The sequence below is a fragment of the Coffea arabica genome, chromosome 8c, assembly GCF_036785885.1.
Source record: "Coffea arabica cultivar ET-39 chromosome 8c, Coffea Arabica ET-39 HiFi, whole genome shotgun sequence".
NCBI classification, from domain to species: Eukaryota; Viridiplantae; Streptophyta; class Magnoliopsida; order Gentianales; family Rubiaceae; genus Coffea; species Coffea arabica.
The window spans coordinates 40,003,286-40,030,628 of NC_092325.1; the positions used below are offsets into that span (position 1 = coordinate 40,003,286).

The 27,343-nt window shown below is 38.6% G+C and overlaps 5 protein-coding genes across 5 annotated transcripts; 2 read left to right on the forward strand and 3 right to left on the reverse strand.

Moving 5' to 3' along the window:
- Window positions 1-408: 408 nt before the first annotated feature.
- On the forward strand, window positions 409-3,026 carry LOC113706132 (uncharacterized). Its single transcript, XM_027228022.2, has 2 exons — window positions 409-1,046; window positions 2,139-3,026. Exons 1-2 carry the CDS (start codon window positions 452-454, stop codon window positions 2,912-2,914), a joined length of 1,371 nt encoding a protein of 456 aa, XP_027083823.1. The 5' UTR covers window positions 409-451; the 3' UTR covers window positions 2,915-3,026.
- A 7,493-nt stretch (window positions 3,027-10,519) lies between these two features.
- On the reverse strand, window positions 10,520-12,461 carry LOC140013270 (uncharacterized). Its single transcript, XM_072062475.1, has 2 exons — window positions 11,269-12,461; window positions 10,520-10,966 (listed from the first exon to the last, which is right to left on the reverse strand). The coding sequence occupies exons 1-2, from the start codon at window positions 12,305-12,307 to the stop codon at window positions 10,929-10,931; spliced, it is 1,077 nt and encodes a 358-aa protein (XP_071918576.1). The 5' UTR covers window positions 12,308-12,461; the 3' UTR covers window positions 10,520-10,928.
- A 272-nt stretch (window positions 12,462-12,733) lies between these two features.
- Window positions 12,734-14,953, forward strand: LOC113706135 (uncharacterized). Its single transcript, XM_027228026.2, has 2 exons — window positions 12,734-13,804; window positions 14,021-14,953. The coding sequence occupies exons 1-2, from the start codon at window positions 13,171-13,173 to the stop codon at window positions 14,791-14,793; spliced, it is 1,407 nt and encodes a 468-aa protein (XP_027083827.1). The 5' UTR covers window positions 12,734-13,170; the 3' UTR covers window positions 14,794-14,953.
- A 1,052-nt stretch (window positions 14,954-16,005) lies between these two features.
- LOC113706998 (uncharacterized) lies at window positions 16,006-18,645 on the reverse strand. The gene is made up of 5 exons (XM_027229140.2): window positions 18,389-18,645; window positions 18,123-18,284; window positions 17,918-17,953; window positions 17,641-17,765; window positions 16,006-17,574 (listed from the first exon to the last, which is right to left on the reverse strand). The coding sequence occupies exons 1-5, from the start codon at window positions 18,492-18,494 to the stop codon at window positions 16,273-16,275; spliced, it is 1,731 nt and encodes a 576-aa protein (XP_027084941.1). The 5' UTR covers window positions 18,495-18,645; the 3' UTR covers window positions 16,006-16,272.
- A 4,450-nt stretch (window positions 18,646-23,095) lies between these two features.
- Window positions 23,096-24,451, reverse strand: LOC113706671 (uncharacterized). Its single transcript, XM_027228611.2, has one exon. It carries the CDS (start codon window positions 24,239-24,241, stop codon window positions 23,501-23,503), a length of 741 nt encoding a protein of 246 aa, XP_027084412.1. The 5' UTR covers window positions 24,242-24,451; the 3' UTR covers window positions 23,096-23,500.
- Window positions 24,452-27,343: the final 2,892 nt, after the last annotated feature.

Consider the following 27,343-nt stretch of genomic DNA (forward strand, 5'->3'; position numbering starts at 1 on the left):
AATCAACAGCTTAAAGGTCCGAAACCTGCGACGAAAGACTCTGTCCTGTACAATGAATTAATTGATTGCTTTGATTCCGAATTGACTTCTAATTAGTGCTAAGCTGTCACCTTTTTATGCAGAGGTTTGCACTTTGTACCACAATAAAAAGAAGTAATATCTCAAGTTTTCACTCCGGAAATTCGTGATCATTTGGTTGACATACATGACTATGAGCCCATGTGGAACCATAGAAGCAGCTTGAAGTGAGGAGCACTTTACTTCTCAAGGCAAGAAGGTATTATTATTTAGCCATGCATGCAAGATTAAAGGTCACACAACTTCATACTCAATTTTGTAGTTCCCTTATTGAAGCCTATAAAAGAAACCAGGTTCGAACTTGCATATACCAAAATCCTATTACATTGATCCTACGTTGTAATAATTAGCTAGTAATTCGATCAAAACCAGAATGGCTCAGGCCATGATTCGCCTTCTTGCATGTGTTGTCCTCGTCCTTGTGGTGGTTGTGGCCGAGGCTCAACCTAATGGTCCCAAGAATAAGATGGTGCAATGTCAAGATAGAGCTTCCCCTTGTTTCCATGACCATATGCATTGCCCTGATGTTTGCCCTCGAGACTGTCATGTTGACTGTGCTTCATGTCAACCTGTTTGTGATGTTCCGTCTCTGCTGCCTCCTCCACCGCCGGAGATAATACATCCTCCCACTCCACCTCCTCCTCCCACTCCAACTTCTGCACCACCTCCTCCTCCAACTTCCATCCCACCTCCTCCACCAACACCAACTCCGAGCTCTTCTGCACCACCTCCTCCTCCAACTTCCATCCCACCTCCTCCACCAACACCAACTCCGAGCTCTTCTCCTCCACCAACTCCAACTGGGAGCCCTCCTCCATCTACACCTACTCCTCCACCAGAAGTATCTGGAAAAAGAGTATACTGCAAGAACAGAAACTACACCCGATGCTACCGCATGGAGCAACGCTGTCCTAGCTCTTGCCCAGACCAATGTGAGGTTGACTGTGTCACCTGCAGCCCTGTTTGCAGTAAGTCTTCCCCCACCCCCCCCCCCCTCTCTTCCCTCCCTTTCTGTTCCTTTTCCTTATTTTATACTCTGCCAAAACATTTAATTTCTTACATTCTTACCAACTTACTTATAATTGACCTGTCAGCCATTTGCCATATTAATTAGTTGAACTCGAAGCCATTTGACTTATTATAACTATTGAGTTTCCCCATTGTACACATGAATTATTAGTGAATAAAATAAAAAAAAAAGATTGTTTGCCATCCAAATATTAGTTTCCCTAGAAAGTATAGGAGGAAGAGGAGGATAAATCATGTGAGTAATTTTTCACTTCAGAGCCTACAACCCTCAAAAAGGGAGTTGAGTTCATGCAATTGTATGTGTTTGGCTTATTCTGCACAGAATTTTATTGCATTTACATGTTTTTCTTCTCATGTAAATGGTGGATTTACAAGAAGAAACGTTGATCTCGGCTATAACAATATCTGGATTACGTAAAAAAAAAAAAAAGAAAGAAAAAAAGTCGTAGATTGCACATGTTGACATGCAGAACCAGAAGCTTTGGCCTATGGAGCTATTACCACAACAGTTAATCATACATAGTAAAAGTTTACACTTTACATCACTAAATAAGAAGAGTAGAGGTACAGATATTTCATGTTACTTTTATTCTTTTTAGTAGCCAAGTCTTTGAGCAGAGTGTGCCAAGAGGGGTTAATATTTATGAGAATTTCCGATTAAGCAAGAAGAGCAAATTCTGACAATGTAAGAGTGACAAAAACAACTGAAAATACTAATTTTTCTCTGTCACAATGGAGCTACTAATCACCGAAGTGAAAATAATAATATTAAATCAATACATTGGTAATTTACCAAAAAGAATAAGAGGGAGGAGAAAGTTCATGCATAACAATTACAACCTTTTATTTGAGACCTAAAAGACTTGGTATTCACTGAAAATTGAGTCAAGTAATATAATTACTGGCAACTAGTACAACTTTTTGGTTAATCTTATATTCAGGGTAATTTGATATTGATGCCTCCAGAAAAACTGCATATTAAGTTCTTGATAGATTTATAACATACCGCATTTGCTAAAATACATGAGCAGACTGCAATAGGCCAGGAGCTGTATGCCAAGATCCGCGATTTATTGGTGCTGATGGGCTTACCTTCTACTTCCATGGCAAGAAGGACCATGATTTCTGCATAGTTACCGATTCTAATCTGCACGTCAATGCTCACTTCATTGGAAGGAGGAATCAAAATATGAAGAGGGACTTCACATGGGTACAATCTCTTGGTATTCTTTTTGACAATCATCAAATCTATGTCGGTGCCAAAAAGACAGCAACTTGGGATAATGCAGTCGATCATCTAGGCTTGGCCTTTGATGGACAACCAATATACTTAACCGACGGTGAAGGTGCTAAATGGCAACCAATTACAACACCTGGCGTTTCCATCACAAGGTCTCACGACACGAATTCTGTGATCATTGAAGTTGAAGGGAACTTCCAGATCACGGCAACTGTCGTGCATATCACCAAGAAGGATTCATGGATTCACAAGTATGGGATCACTGATGAAGATTGCTTCGCACATCTTGATCTGGGCTTCAAGTTTTACTCGCTGAGTGGTGCAGTCACTGGAGTTTTGGGTCAAACTTATGCTAGTAACTATGTTAGCAGGGTGAAGATGGGAGTTGACATGCCAGTTTTGGGTGGAGAAAAGGAATTTGCTTCTTCAAATCTCTTTTCAACGGATTGTGCAGGTGCAAGATTCCACGGAAGTCCTTCAATTACCTCTTCAAAGAGTGTTGATCGGTATTCTGATTTGAAATGTGCAAGTGGGCTTGATGGCCGTGGTGTGGTGTGCAAGAAATAATTATCTCTCTTTTGATTGTTCGTTCGAGTTAACTTGTAAGTGGTCAAGAAATAAGTTAACATTAATTCTTCTCTTGATAGATGAGAGAAATAAGTCCAGACCATAAGATTGTAACGTGTTCGAAGTTTATATAAATTTAAATTATAAATAAAATGCATTTGACTGGCATCTTTTTGGTTTACTTCAAGCAAATAACAAGCTTTTACTTCTTTGGGTGAACATGCTGTTAGTCTGTCAATCTTTACTCACCGTTAAAAGGTAAAACAGCTATCTACATTCAAATCCAATCTGAGTCGGTCAAGTAGCCCACTTATCAAGTTTACAATTTTTCACAGGTTTAGAGCAGGCCAAAGGTATCTAAAATGGTGCACCGGTCTGATTTAGAGATAGATTCTCTAGTCTTGACCAAACATAAGCTGTACACTTATCTTTGTAGTAAAATTAACTATTCATATTTATCATCATATTTTGTAAAATAACTTTTTTTGTCCCTCACTTTTAAAAGTGTAATTTTATGTCCCTTACATATTCACATCGGATGGTTAATTTAATCGCCTTCTACCGATAAATCAACTAGTTGAGTGGGCCTCTCACTTGGATGAATATTCGTTTTGGACATAAAAAAAGTTTAGTGACCATTTTGTCCATTTGCTCTTTAGAACTTTATTATCGAGTAATTGTTGTCGTTTCGGCTTGATTTAGGCTGCAAAAATGATGATATTGGAGTTAAAATGGGTTTGAGAAGGAAAGTGATTGATTTGGTTCGTTAGGGGTGCAAACGAGCCGAGTCGAGCCGACCTTTGGCCTAATCGAGCAGAGTCTCCAGTTAATTTTGTGAAACTCGAGCTCAGCTCGACATAGTCAAAATGTCATGCTCGAGCTTAAAAAATAAAAAATAATAGTAATAAATTTATTTTTTAAAAATAAAAAATAAATAAATATTTTTAAAAATGAATAAAATAATAATTTTTTAATAAATAATAAAATATTAAGAATATATGTGTAATTTTACTATTAAAATAAAAAATAAAAAAAATAAAAAATATATATAATTGAGCTTGCGAGCGACGAGTTTAATGTTTTTGAACCCGAGTTCGACTTAATTAGCTCGAACTCGACTCGAACTCGATATTGATCGAGCTCGTACACAAGCCGCTGGCGAGTCAGATTCGTGAACACCCTAGTTTGAACGTGAACTGCTGAGAAAGGGCTCAAAATGGCACCTCCCTGTAGAATGCATTGGGCTAAGACCTAAAGTTGAGGCTGAAAATACTTCGGGTGGGATCCCGATTGCAGTACCATCGCACTTTTAGTAAATCCGAAGGCATATCTTTTCGTATGAAACTCAAAATTGAGTATCGTTTTGCTTGTGGGGATAGAAACTAGATCCAAAAGACTTTTAACTTTATATATAAAAAAATAAAAAAAAAATCTTACAATAGGAGTTCTATATCTATAAGAATATTTCATGGCAAGAGGATACACAATGAACCCTTTTTCCTCGAAAGTGGTCTATTGTTCTTTCATCCAGGGCTTGAGCACGAGCAAGTTATATATAGATTTTGTTTGAAGGAACGAAATTTAGAGAGAGAGTTTTGGGAAGATTTTCTTTATTTCTCTGATGCAGACTAATGATGGTACCGATGCCTATTTATAGGCTTTACACAAGAAGGTCATTGATTATCCTCTCACCTATCAACCACTAACAGATATCTATCAACCACTAATAGATAACAATCATTCCTATCATATCTCTAATTGATATACATTCAAACATTAAGAATATTCACGAATCTTATCTGATACCAATTACAATTCAATCCAACACTCCCCCTCAAGTTGGTGCATAGATGTCATGCATGCCCAACTTGCCGAGTGAGTTGTAAAAGTCCTTAGTCGGCACGGCTTTTGTGAGTATATCAGCTAGTTGATCTTCAGATCTCACAAACGGAAGCCGTATTATTTTTTCTTCAAGATTCTGCTTGATAAAGTGCCGATCGACCTCAACATGCTTAGTACGATCATGTTGAACTGGGTTATGGCTGATATCGATAGCAGCTTTGTTGTCACAAAATAAGTTCATCTCAAATCTAGGAGAAAAACCGATATCGGCCATCAACCGTTTGAGCCACAGAAGCTCACACATACCTTTAGCCATGCCTCTAAATTCAGCTTCTGCACTCGATAATGCTACCACCTTTTGTCTCTTGCTTCTCCAAGTAACTAGATTACCACCGACGAATGTAAAGTAACCTGAGGTTGACTTTCGATTGGTAGCATCTCCTGCCCAATCGGCATCAGTGTAACCATCAATATTAAGATGACCATTTTTGGAAAATAAGAGACCCTTCCCAGGAGAACCCTTTAAGTACCGAAGAATTCTCATCACAGCTTCCATGTGCCGATTACTGGGTGAATGCATAAATCGGCTGACCACACTAACAGAATAGGCAATATCGGGCCGAGTATGTGACAAGTAGATCAGCTTACCGACCAATCTTTGATATCTCTCTTTGTCAGTTGGTTTCTGATATGGATATTCTCCTAACTTGTGGTTTAGCATAATTGGCGTGTCAGCAGGTTTGCAATCCAGGATGTGAGAACCCGTAAATCCCTAATAATTTTCTTAGGGTTTATTTCCTTTAATGGCATGATTTCTGCATTTTCTGGCTTAGAAATATTTTCTTAGTGGATTTTACGAGTAAATATAGTTTTTAGATGATTTTTCTTGTAACGAATAGATTTTGAGAAATTAAGAACGTATATCAGGCGTGGGACCCACTAGTGCGAAAAGTTCGGAAAAATTCGGCCAATTAGGTTAAATTCCGGATACTGTGTAAAATTTATCGGGTGTTAAGAGATAAGTAGAGTGTGTGAAATGGTTGAGGTGAGAGAGAAAAGAAAGGATAGGATTGCATTAATGGTGTGACAAGTGTCACCATCTTATGGGTTGAAGCTTATGGAACACTATTCATTTTTTTTTGACTTTTGACCAAAATTGGTTAAATATCTAAAAATTTCACAAAAAATCCCCATTTTCTCACCTTGGATGGCCGGCCCTCTTACCTCAAGAAGGAAGAGAACTTCATCATTTTGCAAGCTTCCATTTGGTTCAATCTTCCATAAACAAAAGCTTAGACTAGATTTCACTCCATAAAATCCTATCTTCTAGTGCTAGTAAGGGTTGTAGTGAAATTTGTTTGAAGCTCTAAGGTGGCCAACCTCTCTACACCTCTTGTTCTTAGGTAAGTGATGTTTTACTACTTCCTTATACTTAATGATGGTTATTTTGTGCTTAAGGGTGGCATAAGTGTTGGAATATATGATTTATTTCTTGATTTGAAGAGTTTTGGTGAAGTTTTCCATTTTGTGATGAATTTTCTGGTGTAATATGAAATGAATGTTGTGGCCATCTTTGATGATTGGCAATGGACTATAATGGCTCTAGTAGGTATGTTTGATAAGTATTTGCAATCAATTTTGGATTTGGATGGAAAATGGAAAGTTAGGGTTCTTATTATTCCCAATTCTGTCCGGTTTTAGATCACTGGGTTAAAGGCCGAATTAGACTTTGCTCAAAACATGAAAGTTGTAGGTATTGATGTGTTTGAGGTGCCTGTAAAATTTCAGGGCATTTGGATTAGTGTAGAGTGAGTTATGACGAAATTACTGTAGCTATTCTGCTTTGGACAGAATGCGAAAACTGCGTTTGTAGTTGGCCATTTTGACTGGAATTGGTTTGGATTTTGAAGTTGGTGTCTTCTGATGAAATGTAGCTGAATGTCTTAGCTAACATATGCCTTTGGAATTTCGGCATTTGGACTAGTATGGACTGAGATATACCGATTACAGTTTTCTGTGTTTTGCAAACCTGTTTTGGGAATTCTGGTATAGTATTTCGTATTTTTGACCTAGTTGGGCCAGGAACTGGATTGAGTGACCTTCTACATTGTTGTGGCCCTGTTTCATAGCTTCGAAACGGTGGGTCTTACACCCCCATCCGATAATCGTAGTGAAATTGACGCCATTACCGCATTAGGAGGTCAAAACTGTTTTTATTGTTGGAACAAATGAGTTACATTTCCTGATTTTCTGGTTTGCTTTAATGCTTATTTATGCATATGAAACCTTACTGGGGTTGTGGTTGGCATGGCTATATGACTCGTTATCGAGTCTCTTTTGGGGCTTGCTTTCATTTCGGTTGTTTCCTAGCTAAGTTTTGTACTTGTACTACTTTGAGCCTAGTGAACGGCTTTTGGGAAATGAGATGACTTTTGTGTGAAATGTTGGGACTGATTTGAGGATATAATGAAGCCTTAATGGCTGGAAAAGTAAGAAATTTAGGGGAAGTGCTGCCCAATTTTCTAGGCCGTTTGGTTTCTTTAAGTTGGATTGGCCTTTTTGTGGAAATGAAAGGCTTTTGGGTTGTTTGTGCCTAAGTCTTCATACTAACTTTTCGTTTTCAAGAAAATCATGTTTTTGTACCCTTGCATTAGTATGTCTCACTTGTGCATTCCGTTTATTCGATTTTAGATATGAAACCTTCAATTGGTTTATTTTGATTATTTTAGGGTTTCTTGGCGATTAAGGCCAATCTGAAGTGAAACTTTTTGAAGTTGAATTGGTGAATGTACCACTCCCCTTCATTGCTGTTTAACTTGATTTCTGCTCTGTAATTTGTTAAATTTGTTTGAGACGAGGGTGTACTTTATCACACTCGTTCTTTTATCTGTTCATATGCCAATTTTGAGTGCCTATCTGAATCTGCCGTCTGAATCTGCTATCTGAATCTGCTATTCTGTATCTGTATCTGAATCTGTTATCTGTATCTGCATCTGTTCGGATTTCTATGACTTATGAGCTCAATCCTGTGGCTAAGTTATTCGAGTCGGGCCGGCAAGGGCCTGGACGATTAGATAACGAACCACGGTAGTCTGTTCGGGGATTTTTGGGTATTGAGACCCTTGATTCCGGTATACTCGAGTATTACCATTTCTGTTCGGTTACGGTGAGCGGGCCCGGTAAAGGGGTGTTTGGTGGACGGAATTCGGTGTAAAGAGGGGTCTACGGACGCGTTGGTTCTATATGCGTTGACGGAGAGTCAACCGGTTTGGATCAAGTACTGCACTGGAAATTTGGCTCCTGAGAGCCACCCGTATCCTTCTGATTTGACTCATTAGTTCCTTTGCTTTACATCTGACATGTGTATCTGATTTGTAAAATGTGAAATGCCATGACTTTATTGCTATCTGTTTGGTACCTCATTGAGCGCAAGCTCACCCCGTTCTGTTCCTTTTGTTTTCCTTACAGGAAAAATAAATACTTTTGGACTGGATTTGATAATCGGTTGCCGACTTGAGCTAGTTGGACATATCTTTTGTATAGCTCATGTATTAAAACCCTAAATGTACTATTGGTCCGTTTCTCTTTTGGATTTGGCAAACCGTACATGTATCCACTTTTGAATCACTTTGGTATGCCCCTTTTGGGAAGTATATGCTAACTTGTGAGATGTAAATATTTGCTTGACGTTTGGTTGGGTTTTGACGTGTCGGTTCCTCTTCATGGCCGACTCCGACTTTGTTTTTTCCTTATTTTGTGGATTCGACTGGTTTTCACGCGGTTGTATGACCCGAAAAGTATTAGATCGCGCTAATCTGATCCGTAGTCCTGGCGAGAGCTGGGCAGGCAGTCCGCCAACCCCTTTGGTTCGCCTTAGGGGAAAGTGGGGCTGTCACACAGGAGCCCAACCTCTGCCAACAGATCAAGTACATACTTCCTCTGGGATAGGACGATGCCTTGTGCCGATCTCGCCACTTCAATTCCCAGGAAATACTTGAGATTCCCCAAACTCTTCATTTCAAATTCAGCCGCCAGCTGATTTTGTAGTTTGGAGATTTCCTTTTCATCATTGCCTGTGATAATCATATCATCGACATAAATTATTAAGGTAGTTACCTTTCCATGCTGATGTTTTAGGAAAAGAGTATGGTCAGCATTACTCTGCTGAAAACCATACTTCTTCATAGCTAGCGTAAAACGGCCGAACCAAGCACGTGGTGACTGTTTGAGTCCATACAATGCTTTCTGTAATCGGCACACAGTAGTTGTTTTCGATACTGTAGAACACCCTGGTGGGATATCCATGTAGACTTCCTCCTCCAGATTCCCATGCAGGAAAGTGTTCTTCACATCAAACTGATGCAATGGCCAATCCAAATTTGCCGCAAGAGATATCAGTACTCTAACCGTATCCAATTTAGCCACTGGTGAAAAAGTTTCCTGGTAATCGATGCCATAGGTCTGAGTGTATCCTTTAGCCACGAGACGAGCTTTATATCTATCGATTGATCCATCAGCCTTATACTTGATTGTGAAAACCCATTTGCATCCCACCGTCCTCTTCCCATCTGGTAATGGGACCAAAGTCCACGTGTCATTTTTTTGCAATGCCAACATCTCATCCTTAATTGCTTGAGTCCAGTTTGGATCTTTGAAAGCAGCATGCACATCTTTTGGAATGTCAGTTGACGACACATTATTCACAAAGGCTTCAAGAGGTTCAGATAGCCTGTGAGTGGACATATAATTGGCAATGGAATACTTTGATCGCTTTGCATGACTTTCTGGAGAGTACCGAGTCGGTGGCTTACCCCGATTGGATCTGTCAGGTAATACATATCTTGCAGTAGTATCTAACATAACATTAGAATCAGCAGGAGTACTTACCTCAGGAACATTCTCAGGAGACATGCAGTTAGGTACTGAAGAGGGAGGGATTATATCAACAATTTCATCAGTAGCATCAGCATTTCCATCGGCAGCTCCTCCATCGACGGCTCCATGGACAAAATCAATAGGACAGCTAGCAACCATACTTTCATCAGCAGCTTTATCGGTTCCATCGACAGGGGGCTCCGTGGGCTCGGCAATGGGAGAAACAGTAGCTTCACCGACAGAATCAGTGGGACAGCACGGCCACGCTAATCCTGGCCAATTCTTTTCTTCTGTATCCCTTGTCTCCCCCTGAAGGGAAGAATTGGATGCCGAGGAGAAAAATGTGTCCGACTCCAAGAATGTAACATCCATGGTTTCATACATCTTGCTAGTGGTTGGATCATAGCACCGATAGCCCTTCTTGTGCACTGCATACCCCACGAAGACACAACGAACAGCACAGGGATCAAGCTTACTTCGTTGATTCTTGTGCCGATGAACAAATGCTACACAACCAAACGCCCGTGCCGGAAGCATTAGAACCGATGGTAGAGTGAAATGTTGAGACAGTGCTTGCAGCGGTGTCTGGAAGTTGATAACTTTTGAAGGCAGTCTATTCAATAAATAGACTGCTGTTGTGACTGCATCATTCCAATATCGGCGAGGAACATGGGCACCAATCAGTAATGCTCTTGCTATTTCAAGGATATGTCGATTCTTTCTTTCAGCTACTCCATTTTGCTGTGGAGTTTGGGTGCATGATGTTTCATGTATAAGACCATTGATATTAAAGAACTCTTGTAGTGGCCGATTAACATACTCACCACCATTATCAGATCGAAGAATCTTGACTGTTGCTGAAAACTGTGTATGAATCATGGAACAAAATGACTTGAAAATATCAAGAACTTCATTCTTATGTTTTAACAAATACAACCAAGTCATTCGAGTACAGTCATCTACGAAAGTTACAAACCAACGGACTCCAGTAGATGAAGTGATCGGGGATGGTCCCCAAACATCAGAATGTACTAAAGCAAAAGGTGTATTCGACTTATTCAAACTGACAGGATATGAGGCCCTATGACTTTTGGCTAATACACAGGTCTCACATTTTAAATCGGCAGTTTTGATACTCGAAAAAAGTGCTGGAAAAAGGTGCTTCATATACCCAAAAGAAGGATGTCCTAGTCGCTGATGCCACAATCGAATCTCTCGTTCTTTGGTGTTATCGGTACTCCTTGTCTGATTGGCTCTACCGATACTGAAATCATCAATGTAATATAGATCCCCCCTCCTAGTACCACGACCGATTATCTCCTTTGTGAGAATTTCCTGAAGAAGACAGAAGGTTGGATACATCAGTACCATACAGTTAAGATCAGTAGTTATTTGACTTACTGATAGTAACTTATTTGACAGTGAGGGAATCAATAAAGTATTCGGTAGAGATAAAGACGGAGATAAAGTAACAGTTCCAGCTCCTGTAACTGGATACTGCACACCATTAGCATTGGAAATTTTCGACCGTCGTGGTTGAGTTACGGATGAGAAGTCAGTTGGATCATAGGTCATATGATCAGTGGCTCCTGAATCGACAATCCAATTACTATCGCGTCGATGTGAGGAGTTCATACCTTGATGCTGATTGGTAGAAGACGTAGAGTGCACCTGGGCAATATTGATATCAGCAACTGCAACGGCCACCTTTCCATTCTGACCAGCAACATTCAGTCGATCAGCGGGCCAATTTCGCCCTTTGCGCTCTTTCCACCAGGTTGGATATCCGTGCAACTTGAAGCACGTATCTTGTGTGTGCCCTTTCTTATTGCAGTGGGCACAATTAACTTCCTCAGTTGGCATCTCGGCTCGGGGTACTAAAATCGGCTCATTCTTCCTTCCCTTGGAAGCCATGACAGAGCCGATTGAGTGGTCTCCCCCTGTTATCATCACCGATTGTCTGCTGTCTTCTCGTCGGACATAGGCATATGCCTCTTCTACTGTTGGAAATGGTTTCATCCGCAGAACATCACTGCGAATCTGGTCCAGTCGGTCATCTAACCCATCGAGGAAAGTGTAGACTCTCTCTTCCTGTATGAGAGAATTATACCTGCTGATATCGGCAGCACATTCCATCGGGTTCGGCCGACGAAAATCGATCTCCCTCCACAAACCTTGCAAATCGTTGTAGTACTTTTCGATCAGCCCACCAGCTTGTCTCAGTCTAGTCACCTTCCGCCTCAGATCATACAGTTGGGATGTATCGGTTCCATCAAAGTATGTGGTAGCAATAGCATCCCATACCGCTTTTGCTGTGGGAAAACGAACAAAGGTACCGATCAAGGATGGAGCCATATTATTTATCAACCACCCTTTCACGATAGAGTCTTCAGTTCGCCACCGTCGATACGCTGGATCTGTTGGTGACGGCTGAGGGAGTTCACCATTAATATACCCCAATTTGTCCTTCCCTGAGATATACATCTCGACAATTTGGGACCATAAGGCATAGTTGGTATCATCCAACTTGATGCCGATCTGAGCCGAAGACGAATCCATGCTCGGTGTAGACTTCTGGCAGCTATTCAGGACTTCCATCATCCAAGTGGCAAAATCCTCTAGAACTACGTCAGCTTGTCCTTTCCCACCGTCCGTGAGCGTAGACGATTCGGCCATGGCTGGTTGTTGAAGAAATTATCAGAGTAACACTTTGGAGCAGAGATCCTAGAATCCCTGCTCTGATACCATGTTTGAAGGAACGAAATTTAGAGAGAGAGTTTTGGGAAGATTTTCTTTATTTCTCTGATGCAGACTAATGATGGTACCGATGCCTATTTATAGGCTTTACACAAGAAGGTCATTGATTATCCTCTCACCTATCAACCACTAACAGATATCTATCAACCACTAATAGATAACAATCATTCCTATCATATCTCTAATTGATATACATTCAAACATTAAGAATATTCACGAATCTTATCTGATACCAATTACAATTCAATCCAACAGATTTGTCCTTCACATCTAATAGTGGATGATGAAAGTGAAAAATATATATATAAATATATAGATTCTACTCAACTCAAAGTGAATGCCAGTCAGTCGCTGCCAGATAAAGCTGCAATCTAAGTGGTAGAAAGAAAACCTGAATGGAAGATAGATTTGTCTCTAATACATACCCTTAATTCCTTGAGTTTGACAACTTGCAAGAGCCAAGAAAAGGTACACTAGAAGTTGAAGCTTTCTGATAGATTTCGGTGGTTTTTTGATCATTTTTGAAGCTAAGGCCATGTGGAACGTAAATGAACCTAAATCTAACAGGCATGGAGTAAGGAACACTCCCATTTTCAACTCCATCAGGCATAGTTTGGCCAGTCGGTCATTGGTGCCATTTCAAGGGTACATGGCTTAATAAGCAATTGTGCGTTCACCTTTTGCAACCTATATACAAGGAGCTAAGCTAATAAACGTTATCGAAGCACAACTCTCCAACATATATAGCTGAAAACTGCATTAAGAATCAAGAACGAGAATCAATGGCTCCAGCCATGATTCGCCATCTTCTTGCAAGCGTTGTTCTCCTTATGGCGGTCATGGCAAACGGGCAACCCACGGGCTCCAAACATCGGACGGCTAGATGTGCTGACAGGAAATTCAGTGCATGTTACAGTCAGCCGGCACAGTACTGCCCCGCTGAATGCCCAAATTACTGTGCAGTTGACTGTTTTAGATGCCTACCTGTTTGTGTTCCAAAGCCACCTCCAGGTCCACCACCACCACCAAGACAAAGACGGTCACCGCATCCACCTCGTCCTCCACCACCACCAAGACGAAGACGGTCACCGCCTCCACCTCGTTCTCCACCACCACCACCTCATTACCATCATTCCCCACCTCCTCCTTTCAATGCTCCACCATCACCCCCTACTTCGAATTCCACCCCACCTCCACTGACACCACCAACTTCGAGTCCTCCTCCACTAGCGACTCCACCACCTTTGAGCCCCCCTCCAGCGTCATCTACACCTAGTCCACCACCAGAAGTATCTGGAAAAAGAGTCCACTGCAAGAACAAAAATTACACCAAGTGCTACCGCATGGAACAACGTTGCCCAAGTTCTTGTCCAGACCAATGTGAGGTTGACTGCGTCACCTGCAGTCCTGTTTGTAGTAAGTCCCGTTTCTTCTAGTTTTATTATCTACTTTTCTGGTCAATCAAGGAAAGAAAAAGAAAAATCACACTTCGTTTTGTTAGGATTCGTAGAACTTAAAATGGTTGTCTGAAACTAGGGTGATTTCATGTATTGATGTCTTTGTTTCTTTCCAAATTCTACTGTAACAAAAAACATTATAGGCTAATCAAAACATCCTATTCTTCATGTCCAGACTGCAACAAGCCAGGGGCTGTCTGCCAGGATCCACGATTTATTGGGGCTGATGGAATTACCTTCTACTTCCATGGCAAAAAGGATCAAGACTTCTGTATAGTTTCCGATTCTAATTTACACATCAATGCTCACTTCATTGGAAAGAAAAGCGAGAACATGACAAGGGACTTTACTTGGGTCCAGTCCCTTGGTATTCTATTTGACAACCATCAAATATTTGTTGGTGCTAAGAGGACAGCAACATGGGACAATGCAGTTGATCGCCTAGACCTAGATTTTGATGGACAACAAATACTCCTATCCGAAGGTGCAGGTTCCAAATGGCTACCAGCTACAGCACCTGGCGTTTCCATCACCAGGTCTTTTGACGTCAATGCTGCAGTTATAGAAGTGGAAGGGAACTTCCAGATAAAAGCAACTGTGGTTCCAATCACAGAGAAGGAATCAAGGATACACAAGTATGGCGTAACTGATGAAGACTGCTTTGCCCATCTTGATTTGAGCTTTAAGTTCTACTCATTGAGCGGTGCAGTAAATGGAGTCTTGGGTCAGACATATAGCAGCAATTATGTCAGTAGGGCCAAGATGGGGGTGGACATGCCAGTTTTGGGAGGACAGAAGGAGTTTGCTTCTTCAAGCCTCTTCTCCACAGACTGTTCTGTTGCTCAATTCAGCGGAACTCCTCCAATCAGCACTACAAATAATGTGGAATACTCTAACATGAATTGTGCAAGTGGATTTGATGGCCGTGGTGTGGTATGCAAGAGATGATCAATCTCTCTTCACTCTTTGACTAAGCATATGGTGAAGACATTGGTTTCATGTTATGTACTATAAGAAAATAAGGCCAGATCTCATAATAAGATTCTTATATAGTAAATCTTGATTTATCATAATAATTATTCCAATAACATCTTTGTTTCTCCGAGATGAATATCAAAATATCCGGTTTTTACTAATAAAGGTTTATAAACAAGCATAATTGAGATGCTAAATTACTTTTAGCAAACTATTGACGTCTGTTATCCATGTTAAGCTTTAATACCATGAGTGTCCAGGTTAGTTACCGGGTGCCTAAAAGGAAGCAATGTTCTTATACAGTTGATTAAACAGCAGATTATAGAAAGAAAAAAGTAAGGATTGATACTACCAGCAGCCATGAATGGCTTTGTTTGGAAAGCAATTTTTTGAAAAATTGCTACGTTTTCCATAAACACATTCTCCAATCACTTTTTTATCTCATATATATCAAATCGTTACAATAATTTTTCTACAAAAAAATCCAAAAAATGCAATCCAAACGAAGGCAGGAAATTTCTTAAACTAGCAACTCAAGGAGCTCTCCGTTTCTATTTCACAGGGAGGTAACTGCTTTCTGGGGCAGAATCCTGCACATCTATCTTCTTAGTGTAATTTACTTCTGTTACATTATTCATCATTGTTGGTCATGAGGAAATATGATGGAAGGGTGAATCTACAATGACCAATGAATTGTTCAAATCACTCTACAGGGTTTTAGTCAACCCGTTGCTGGAATTATTCTCAATCTAAATCCTAGAGATAATTTGAAAAGCAACTTCGAGTAAGGATCAGTTAAAAGTCCTTTGACCTTTAATTCCAAAAAACAACAAAACTTTCGAGGATTACAACTTTCTCTTTGTACAGTGTACCTTGGATCATTCAATGGTTTCAAAATTTGAGGTTGCAGCTATCTACGGCCTTGTTCTATTTAGCGACTATCTACCTTGGCTGTAATTATATCACACTCCTTCTCTACAAGATGGCAAAGATAGGTTGCAGTCACTCCGTGATGTCTTCTGTCTGCCACTTCGTCATGTGTTTGGACACGGTATAGCATGTACATTTTTAAGCAGGGAATGGCCTGATGAATGAAAAATGTCTTCCAAAGCGCTATCTTATATGCAGGAACTGATATATAAAACTGAATATGCCAAGCATCTCCAGATCATGTGTTCTAACATATTCAAAAGAAACTGATTCCCATCCTTTGACAAGATCCAACATAGGACCAGTAATCAATTGTTCATAAGTAACTATCCCAGGACCATTGATATTCGTATTATTAACCATAAATACAAAATTATTCCAAACTAAATTTCACAACCAAAAAAAATATATCATAGGTATACAAGCTTCCTGATCAAAGAAAAACTTTAATTTAGCACTCCATCCTGCACAAATTCGTAACAAAGTTCAAATCTTCATGACCATGCTATTACTTCCTATCCTTTAGTTTCCATTACTTGTTGAATTGAGGCATTCTTTAATTAATTCCTGTATCCTCCTCTTCATCAGCTTGTCTTTAACGCCTGCAAGCATGTTACGATAAAACTTCTCCAGTCGGACAAGGTTGCCATGATTCAATGACTCCAACATGTTCTCCCACTCTTTAGCAATGTCAAATGTACCTGATCTCTGCAGCGACATTGGGATATCTTGCTCTTCAAAAGCCTTCCCAAAGACTGAACCATGAAGGATGCTTGCATACCTTTCCATTACGGAAAGTTTGGAAGCAAGGAGCTTCATCTCCTCCATTGCGGCAGACAACATCTTCTCCGTCTCTGCAATTGCTTCTGGATTCTTTGCTTCATTTTTCATACCACCACCACCACCATTTCCTGATACCTCTTTCCTGAAGTCCTCTACCAGCGGTGGCCACAATACAAGGGTAGGAGCAAAATAATCATCTGATTTACCATTTCCAAGGACTCCACTTCGTCCCCTTCCCCAAGACCAGAGCTTATACCCTTTATCTCCAACAAGAACAGTGTGGGCTGCACCACAAGCAACTTGAACAGGTTCAGGATTTCTAGGCCCATAGAGGCTACTGGATGTAATCAACAGGGGAGAAATAGCATCTCCGGAATCAGTTCCAGTGAAACTAGCATCAGGGCACAGACCAAGCCCCTTTTCCATTCCCCATGACCAAACGTCTCCAGCTGATGAAACAACACTGGTGTGAAATAACCCACAATCAACAGATATAAGGAATGTGTTTTGTGGCAACTCCAACACAGGTTCAGGGGATAGGACACTTTTTGTTGTTCCATGACCAAGCTGCCCATTGTCCCCAAGGCCAAAAGTCCAGCAAAAGCTCTCTAATGTGTCACTCGGTTCCTTTTTGTTAGTCAGAACTGCTGTATGGAAAGCACCGCATGCTACCTCATACACTGCCCATGGAGATTCCAAATTAAATGTTTGAATAACTTCAGGGTATAACCTGCTCTCTTTATCTCCCAAGCCTAACTGGCCATGGCTATTAGAACCCCAGGAATAGCATAAAAGGTCATTGCCATTATAAGTTTCTTCAGCACTCACTAACGCTACAACATGCTCATTCCCACATGCCACTTTAACCACAGTCTGACCATGAAGACTCCAGAGGGGAATTGGGGCAGAACAGCTAACAAGAGAGAATTCCCCCTGGGGTGACATGCTTTGCTGAGGATGAGGGCAGTTGCCCCATATCCAGAGACCACCAAGATCATCAATTGCTAGAGACATCATTCCTCCAGCTTTGACAGAAGAGACCTAAAAATTCAATGTCAAAACCCAGAAAAACCTCAAGATGACCCAGAAATGCAAGCTATTCAATACCTTAAAGGGTGTCTTCGTCACAGTCTCCAAATCATCAGTTACCAAATTCGGTGATCCCAATCCGAGAAACCCTTCTAACAAGCAAGGCAATGAAGAATTCTCTTCATGGCTACCAATTTGGCCATCCATGTAAGAGTCAAGGATAGACAAGATTTCCACCACCAAAAAAGAAAAAAAAAATGGCAAACCCACAAAAAGAAATAAACTGAATTTTCAATATTCAATCTTGATCACTAAATCAAACAGGTTACAGGCAAAAATAACTGCAAAAGGATACATACATTATGTCCCCAGCCCCAGACTGATCCATCATCTGCCACCGCCATATCATAAATTCAATCATAATTCAAGTTAAAATATAGTAGTAAAATAATTGGCATACCCAAAATTTCTTTATGAACAAATCATCTAATAGGAAATAAAGCAAAGCAACCGAAGATAAATAATAAAGCTTGTATAATCAATCTTGAAAATAAAAGAACCTGCAAGCGCAAGACTATGATAAGCCCCAGCGGCAATCCCAACAATTTTAAGCTTGTTTTCTTCAAAGAATCTGATTCTGGTCGGCAAAAGTAGGTCAGATTCTGAACCTGAGCCCAGACGACCGAAGGTTCCTCTGCCCCAAGAATACACATTTCCATCCCCTGTTTCACCAAGAAAAAAGATGCATTACAAAAACTGCACTACTGAGTTATATCCAAAAATTCAACAAGATTACAGAAACACATGTCAATTAATTTCGAATTACCGGTGAGAGCCAGAGTGTGAGATTCACCGGTGGCAATTGCAATGACTTTGAGAGCCATGTTGTTGCTGCCCGAGTCTAGGAAGTTGGAGGTTGTGGGTTTATCCATGTTCAGCTCAGAAGATACGAATTCAGGATTCAAAGTCAATAGTAGTCGTCCGGTTGCTTCTGAGAGAAGATAAAATAGTAGTAGTAAAAAACAGAGGTGGACTTGCCGTTGCAAAGACTGCAGGTGTTACATTTATCTATTCTACCAAATTCGATTTCTATATAAGCCTGCAGGTGCAACGTGGTCAACTGTTCATCTATTTTTATTTTAGGGAAAATGACCTGTTTCATCCTTCACATTTCACAAAAATATTCTTTTCATCCCTCATTTTTATAATGAAGTAAATTTATCCCTGGCATTTAAAAATTAAAACTATTACATCCCTGAACTTAATTTTTAATCTGAATCAAATCCTTCAATAACTCAGTAATAAATTTCGGAAATAAAATTGATAGATCACTCGGTCAATTTCATCATATTCACATGACATTTATTAAACCAAAAAATAAAAATTATAGCATAAAGGCCATTCTTTGTCTTGGAATAGTAGAGTTTTTTTTTTTTTGAGTAAATTTTTTCATGCACCGTTAGTATATCCGCTTGCGAATCTATATGTGTATCATAAATATAAATTTTGGTGTTTAAATTTAAATTGAAATGATATGGCGGTACATAAAACCGTCAGTGTATACAATGATAATGTAGGAAATATTAATCTTTCTTTTTTATGTTATAATTTTTTATTTTTTATTTTTGGGTTCATTAAATTTTACATGAATATCAAGTTGAGGTAATCAAGTAATCTACCAATTACACCCCCAAAATTTGTAATCAGGTTGATTGGTGGTTTGATTTAGATTGAAATTTGGGTTCAGGGATGTAAGAATTTTAGTTTTTAAATGTCAAAAATGAAATTATTTCGTTTTAAAAGTGAGGGACGAAAAGAATATTTTTTGTAAAATGTGAAGGATGAAATCCATCATTTTCCCTTTATTTTATCTATCGTTGGACCGACAAGACTTCTCGGTTTGTATTTTGAGTTGGGCAAAGTTCTTTGAAAAGTTGCTAGAACAGTGATGGGATGTGGCACTTGACAATTTGCCATATCCTTTAATAAACCTTTACATTTGCCATTGGTCTATTAGTAGAAAATTTCTCAGTTCTAAACAACCCCCTGTTTTTTTTTTTTTTTTTTTAACCCCCTGTTGAATAAATGGATTAGGAGTGTCATATAATTGTGTGTTTTTATTTACAAATCAATATATGGACAAGCAACTTTTACAGATAATTACATTTTTTTTTAGTAAAGATTAAGTTGTTTTTTTTCTTTTCTTTTTTGGTTGACGAGTGTGTTTGGATTGTAAGTTATTTGAGATATTTTTACTATAGTACTTTTTGTGATATGATGTATGCGAGATAAAAAGGTAATTGAGAAGATAAAAATATGTATTGGAAATTGTAATGATGATGTAAGCAAATATATTTGAGCAAATAACTTACAATCCAAACACACTCATAATAAGATTAACCTATTCCAACTTTTACACTATCAAAGGCGGAGTAGATCTAGAGGAATCAAGGAGGACTAAGCCACCTTGAACTAGGAGTGGCAATTAGGTCACTAATGAATTAGTGAATCGGGTTGAAATCCAGACATAACAGGAAACTTAGCTCCAATTATATGCTCCAACTTCGTTCAAGACCAATTATGCAATCAAATGATCAAGTCTCTCGTAAAACAATTCAAATCCAAATCTGCGGTAAATTAAGACACTGTAAAAGTAGAAAATAATGTAATACATTATTATTATTTGTCCAAACATAACTACTCCAACTTCACACAAGCCAAACAAATTCAATAATGGATTCAAAATCTGATTTCTTCAAAGGGAGGCACACAAATGTGGAAATCAAAAGGCAGAAGCTAAGTTTAAACTTGGAGAAGAATGGCTGTTCCAGCGTTCCACCTTGCTGTTGGCCAGCGTTTGCCAGTGACAGGTGAAGGGCGGCGCTGGCGTCAGATACTACTGAGATTTCATCCCCTGCTCAACCTATAATTGTAGTAAGCCACATAATTTGATCTCTCAAACAAACATTCCAATAGAAAACTTCTGCACTTGGACTGGTTGATTTAGAAGAAAGCAGTCTCAGGGCGGTGCCGCGTGTGATATCTAATCCAAGTAAAACCTCCTGGCGGATATGGTGGATGTAACATTTGAAGTTGGAATCTTGCAAACCATCTGCTAGTAGGCAATGAATAAATTTTTTTCATTTTGTAAAATATATATATATATATATATATATATATATATATATATATATATATTTGGATGGATTTGACTCCAATCACCATCATGAATCATCACTGTTACGAGTCACATGATCTTTTATGAGAAAGTAATCGTTGTTACCGTTGCTCCAACTTGTGCAGATAGCAATGAATAAATGCTACTATAAGTCCGTGTTAAAGTATCACCATGATTAACTTTGAAACCTATTTTTTGGTATGAAACCCATTTTTGTGGTTTAAGAGACACTCTGAATCTTTGGTAAATGGAAAAAACTAAGGATCAAAAGTCGAACAAATATGTCTAGAAGACTAAAAATATGTACGTGCAAAGTTAAATTTTATATACATGACGAGACAATAAATATAAGTAAATAGTGTAAGTGAAAGGTTTCGAACTCAGGTGGCATAAAAAAAATGTTCGTTTAGTCAAAGGATTGAATTTCTACGTACTTATAGAAGCAAAAAAAAATAAAAAGATTGACAATATCACATGAATATTATAGAAATTCATTATCGATGATGTTTGTGAAAATTAATTTAGATGATCACTTGTCTCTCCTTTTTTTTTTTTTTCAATTGCCCTATGGTTCTTACCCCTCTATCTTTGAATACATATCCACCTTTGTTGAATTTCATATCATGTAAATTTTTGAAAATTGACATCTAAAACCCATACGTAGAGTACCAAAAATGCTTCATATATGAAAGTGTAACTTGTACAGCTTCCTGCTCAAAATCCATCAATTGATTGGAGACCAAAATATGAGCACAAGTTAAGACCTCCTTGAAGTTCAACAACAACAACAACAGAAATGAATACTGCATTCGTTATCAGCAAAAGAATAACAAAATTTATACATCAAAAAGACTTAGAGCATTAAAAATTTCCCATACGTTGCCTTTTATCCTTCAAATTGAGCCAGAAACTCTTTTTTTTTTTTCTGCCAGAAACACTTAACCGTGAGATCGTATTGCGCTGGTATGAACTGAAATCAATTAAAAAGGAAGAGAAGCAACGATGAAGTTTGAAGAATCCAAAGACAGCTGCTATATTATTGGAGAATTCAATTGATCAGGCCCATCATTTGTTCTTATTATCCTGGTAAGAAACTCCAAAAACATGATGACTAATCAATTTCTTCTTATATATCCTCATGAGACTTTTAATTGATCAGGCACAAATCAAATTGCCGTTTGTCGGGTCGATGTGTTAAGATTTGATTTGCTTAGTCCATTAGATTTTGACACATATTATGTGGCGCATGCTTGCTTGTTGCTATCCGGTGGATGGTGATAACTCTTCATGTTTTGTCGCATTATCGTAGGGCACCTGGCATGCATTATTTATTATGATAAAGTTGAATTTTAAGCATGGGGGACTTAAAAAAAAGTACAAATTGAATATGTAAGAGGCTTAAAAGAAAAGGGTAAATTACATTTTACCCCCCTGTGGTTTACCCTTTTTTTTTTACATAACCCCCTATGGTTTCAAAAGCTATACATAACTCTCTCATGGTTTGTATTAAAGTGTCAAAGTAACGGAAATAGTCACTCGTAACGGAACTTCTAAAAATGTCGAAATTACCCTTATAAATACATGACACATTAACCCCCTATGATTTTTATATTTTACCATATAACCCCCTTATGGTTTAATAATTTACCATATAACCCCCTTATGATTTTCAAAATATACACATAATCCCCCTTGGTTAATACATAAATTTCAACCTTACATAAGGGTATTTTTGACATTTTAGGTGACGCCGTTACGAGTGACTATTTCCGTTACTTTGACACTTTAATCTAAACCATAAGGGGGTTATGTATAGATTTTGAAATCATAGGGGGTTATGTGAAAAAACGCTAAATCACAAGGGGGTAAAGTGGAATTTGCCCAAAAAAAAAAGATTTTTTTCCCTTTAAATTTAGATGATATGATAAATCAAACTAAGGATGTTTCAGGTTATTGGCTAGAGAGGGAACATGAAACCAAATTAATTTATGAAAGTGAAGAAAGTTTTCTAGCGGAAATGACACGATAAGTTATTGTTGATTTTGACATATTACTATAGATGCCGCTGCTTTCAAGAAATTTCATACATTTCCGCTCCGGTGCTGAATGGCTTGCGTTTGGAATTGTAATTCATATCGAATTACGAAGTGCTTTTGTCCTTTTGGGAGCCTTTGGCACCAATTGATTTTATCCAAGCTCCAAGTCAAATTTGTTAGAAGAATTGATTTCAATTTTATAGCGCTTCCAATCTAGACCAAAATGCAATCGATCGAATGATCCCTCCCTTCCTTTCTAGCACGAAATTCTTTTCAAGAAGAGAAGACTTATAATAAGTACTACTTTGATGGAAATATATAGATAAAAGGCGGTCTACATGTTAATTAATTAAAATTCATAAATACAAGATGCAAACTATATATTATTGAAAGCCCTAAGCAATGTGATATATATATATATATACACATACACACATACAAGGCCCTAAAACTTTTAATTTTGTGATTGCAAGAAAAACATAATTCGAAGAGCACGAGGGTTGGAATATTAATTCCGTTTCCAACAAAATTGACTCTTAAACAATCAACTTTTTCTTTCTTTTCTTTTCCAACTTTTTCTTTTCTTTCTTTCTTCTTTCTTTTCTTTTCCAACTTTTTCTTTTCTTTCTTTTCTTTTCTTTTCTTTTCCAAAACAACCAACTTGTTTTGTTTAGCATGTATATACAGTTATAGTCTTCTTTCCCTAATTTCCACTCCTTCAGCCCTATCTATCATCCCCACAGAGGATTCTTGGAGGCCTGAAGAGTTGATAGCTGCAATGGCCTTCATCTTCAACCATGTCATCCTCGCTAATATAAGCTGATAAGTTCAAGTACTTGTCTTGATCAGCCGTATTTCTCCACCTAGCGCGACAAAGTACACAGCTGGTTGATCTTCTTCTGCTGCTTTTCTTCCACGCCATTAAACATTCTTCATGAATTGGATTTCTACAGGTCCCACAAGCTACGATTTTCTCTCCTTTCCCCATTTCCTCGAGACATATCGGGCAAGCCGTGCCATCTTCCACGTCAACACGAGGGCCGCCTGAAGTACTCGGCCCAGCCTGAAAAAACAGCTGGTGGAACATCTCTCGAACGGTAGCCCCGGCTAAGGCATCCGTCGACGTAGGCGAAGCGAGAAGGCGGTTGAGCTGGCACGGCCTCAGACTCCTCCTCCAGAGGCAGGAATCATCGAGGGGGACGCCTAGAACGCGTATAAACACGAAGAGAATGTGCTTGCAAGGGGCGGTGCGATCAGGGCAGGTGCATGATGGGGTGGCGGATAAGTTGACAGTGTAAACATTTCCTGTGGCGCCTAACACAAAGAAGGAGGAATCAAACCTGTGGAGGAGGCGGAGGCGGTGGCGAAGGGCTCGGAAAATGCGCTCGGCGAGAGGTTGCGTCGGCTCGAAACGGTGGTGCTGCTGGTCGTGAGGAGGGGATGAACTGGATGCGATGGATTCCATATGCGGGGAAATAGAAAGGTAGTTATTTGCAGTTTGGAGGGGAAGATGTTTTTTATTTTGTCATAGGATAGGACAGGATAAAAGGATCATATGCTGCTAGAAATGTGAAAGGAAGTGGCGTTGTTTTGTAGAGGGAGGAATATTGTGGATGGGATTCTTTGGACAGTTTTGAGGGACACGTGAGGTGATTGTGTGAGGTGAAGAAATGGAAAGTCTTGACTTGACTTGGTCACCCCTCCAATGGTTGCCCTCAAGGCACGTCATATGTTATCCAACTTCTCCATGCTACTTAATACTTTGCCAAGTTATTTGTACTGTAATTTATTTTACTAAAAAATTTTTGTGAACATATTTTTTAATTATTTTTTTTTCCTTTATATATATAACATCAAATTGACAGAGTAATTTTTTTTTTACAAAATATTTTAAAAATAATAATCCAAACGATGAGAGGTGATCATCAGTCTTGTTATTGAGTTAACCGTTAATAATAGTTTCTGTTAACAAAAAAGTGTATATCAAATACTACAAATTATGGGATGTGTAGATTTTATTCCTTAGATTACTCATACTTGGAGTATGAAAGGGTAGGAGGAGATGTGCAACACATAACATGTATGGATATGCCTGTACAATATGACTTCCCAAACTTAAAAAAGGATGCAAATTGAGAGGTTAGGTTTGGTAAAAAGGATGCAAATTGAGGGTTTTTTTTGATAAGCAATAAGATAATTCCACTCTAATGACAGCAAATATAAATAATGGATGCGAATTAGGAATTTGAGTCCCCTAATCTTCAATTAAAACTCAATTACATTCCCAAAAAATATCGTCAATTATTATTTAGCAATCATAATATATCAGATGGATTGCATATTTGCATTGCACCATACGCAAAATGGCTGTGGATAATTTTTCTTTTAAAGCCATTTAGGCCTACAAATTATCTTTAACCACTAATTAGTGTTACACTTCTTCAGTAATCCAAAAGAATACAGACGAAAAGTGAAAGATTCCGATTACTTCAAAATTACGGCACCCGTTTCTTATAATTGCATTCTACGTCCTCTAATTTTTTTTTTTTTTTTTTTTTTGCAGCAAGACTCGTCCACCTGAAATTCGATTCTGCAAAATGTATTTTCTTGTCTGGCATACTTGCAATGGCTTCAGAAAAGAATCAAACAGAAAAAAAAGAAAAGGAACAAAAATGAACAACTAGTTACTGAAGACATGATAAAATGGAAAAGAAAATCCATAGCCTTCTTGATAATTCCGTAATCAAATCTATCAAAGAAATGATTCCAATCTTCTTACTACTATTTAACCATGACAAAAAAAAAATTTCCACTCAGCTTTACTGAACCAAACAATATTAAATGAGACACAACTGACTCCATTATGCAACTTCCATAGGCTGAATAGTATCAAGGCCATGAAGTAATTTTATCAGAAGTTCCCTTAATTTATTTGTTGTATCCAATACTTCTTCAATAGCAGTCTTTAAAATGTCATCCTGTTCCGAAACAGCCAAAGTCTTCCTGTCATGCCCAATATTTTTATCCTCAACACCAATTTCTTTGTGAGAAAGAATCCCAACCTGTTCATGGAAAACAAACAGAAAAAAAATCACAATGCTTGACTGAATCTCATATGTTTCGTTAATCACATCACCTTCTATGTCTAATAAATTCTGTATTAAGATCAAGAAAGTCGGATTATTTATGAATTATGATCACTTACCAGGCGATTGTGAGAAGCCTGTAATGCCCCATCATCTTGCCAAAGACTGTCCTCCCTGGCTTCAGAAGCCATATGATCAGTCAAAGTTGCATCACCTTTCTCCTGAACTGGGCTTCCTTTATCAGACCTTGATATCGCTGTTGTCTGTGAATCGAAAGGTGCATCATCATTCATTTCGACATAAGTGTCTCCATTTCCTTTTTCAACTGATTCATGCAAAATGTCAACTGGAGCATCAACATCATGAACTGCATCTTCAGATGAATTCTTAGAGAAAACGTTTGCAGAATCCTGGTTGGATGTCAAGCCAACTTCGGATTCCTTCGCACAATTTTCACCTTCGGCTGCATGATAGATCATGGGATCATCGTCATTAGCAACCAGGTAGCCTTGGGTTTCTTCCTTCTTCAAATCTAGAAAAACTGAAGAAGAAGTCTTTGTACCGACTGAGGGCAGCACATTTAGTTCGTCTGAAATAGCTTCGCCATCATCATTTACAGATTTATCTTCTGGTTCCGTCGAATCAACAATAGTGCTTGCTGCTACGACTGGATGATCTCCTAGATTAGCATCTTTTGAGAAGTTGCTGTTATCAATCGCATCTATAAAAAATACAGTCAATAAGAATGTCATGTTTACATAACCTTATAGTCTGAATACTGCACAATATTCAAAAGGGTAATGTAGGTGAAATGGTTCATTTAAGAAGAAAAGAAAAGAAAAAGAATAATTACATGATATTACCTTCAGATATCGTTGCAACCCTTGAATCCAAGATTTTTTGGAGCTCTTCCTCCTTCTTTCTCTTGGCAGCTCTCCTCTTCTTTGAACCTTTTGGCATTGTGAAAAGTTTTGAGTTTATGACATCAATTGAAGCTGCAAAAGATCATATTTATGGTGGAGAAAAGTTCATGTATCGTTACATCTGCCTATTTGAATTCTGGGACAGTGTTATCTTAGAGCTATAAATAATGAACTATACCTTTAGAGTTCCAATAAAGAGAACAATTGGTTGGGACCTCAAAAGAGCAGAAATCTAAGAGGTTCCATGAAGAGTCATATGACTGGTTCGTATTCCCATAATTTAGTTGAAGGCTAATAATTGATTTCTATGTGCCATGAGTTGCTATCATCAATCAAATAAATGGAGGGACAAAATCCGAAGAGTTTTTGCTTGAAATTTTTTTTTTTTAAAAAAAAAAAAAAGAGAAAAAGTGGATACATTTTCTGGCGCATGAGGAAATTTTTTGTAAGGTCTATTGTAATATCTTGGATCTGCAAACGCCTTAAATTTGGAATCTCTTGAAATTTATATTATCTTACCACTCTAAACTTTTTGGCGATTTTCAATTTATCGCCTCA

Coding starts and splice junctions, on each gene's coding strand:
- LOC113706132 (XM_027228022.2), top strand. CDS start 452: ATGGCTCAGGCCATGATTCGCCTTCTTGCATGTGTTGTCCTCGTCCTT. Junction 1,047..2,138: donor CACCTGCAGCCCTGTTTGCA/GTAAGTCTTCCC, acceptor ATACATGAGCAG/ACTGCAATAGGCCAGGAGCT.
- LOC140013270 (XM_072062475.1), bottom strand. CDS start 12,307: ATGGCCGAATCGTCTACGCTCACGGACGGTGGGAAAGGACAAGCTGAC. Junction 10,967..11,268: donor TTCTACCAATCAGCATCAAG/GTATGAACTCCT, acceptor TGTCTTCTTCAG/GAAATTCTCACAAAGGAGAT.
- LOC113706135 (XM_027228026.2), top strand. CDS start 13,171: ATGGCTCCAGCCATGATTCGCCATCTTCTTGCAAGCGTTGTTCTCCTT. Junction 13,805..14,020: donor CACCTGCAGTCCTGTTTGTA/GTAAGTCCCGTT, acceptor CTTCATGTCCAG/ACTGCAACAAGCCAGGGGCT.
- LOC113706998 (XM_027229140.2), bottom strand. CDS start 18,494: ATGGATAAACCCACAACCTCCAACTTCCTAGACTCGGGCAGCAACAAC. Junction 17,766..17,917: donor GGGCTGGGGACATAATGTAT/GTATCCTTTTGC, acceptor ACTCTTACATGG/ATGGCCAAATTGGTAGCCAT. Junction 17,575..17,640: donor TGACGAAGACACCCTTTAAG/GTATTGAATAGC, acceptor TTGAATTTTTAG/GTCTCTTCTGTCAAAGCTGG.
- LOC113706671 (XM_027228611.2), bottom strand. CDS start 24,241: ATGGAATCCATCGCATCCAGTTCATCCCCTCCTCACGACCAGCAGCAC.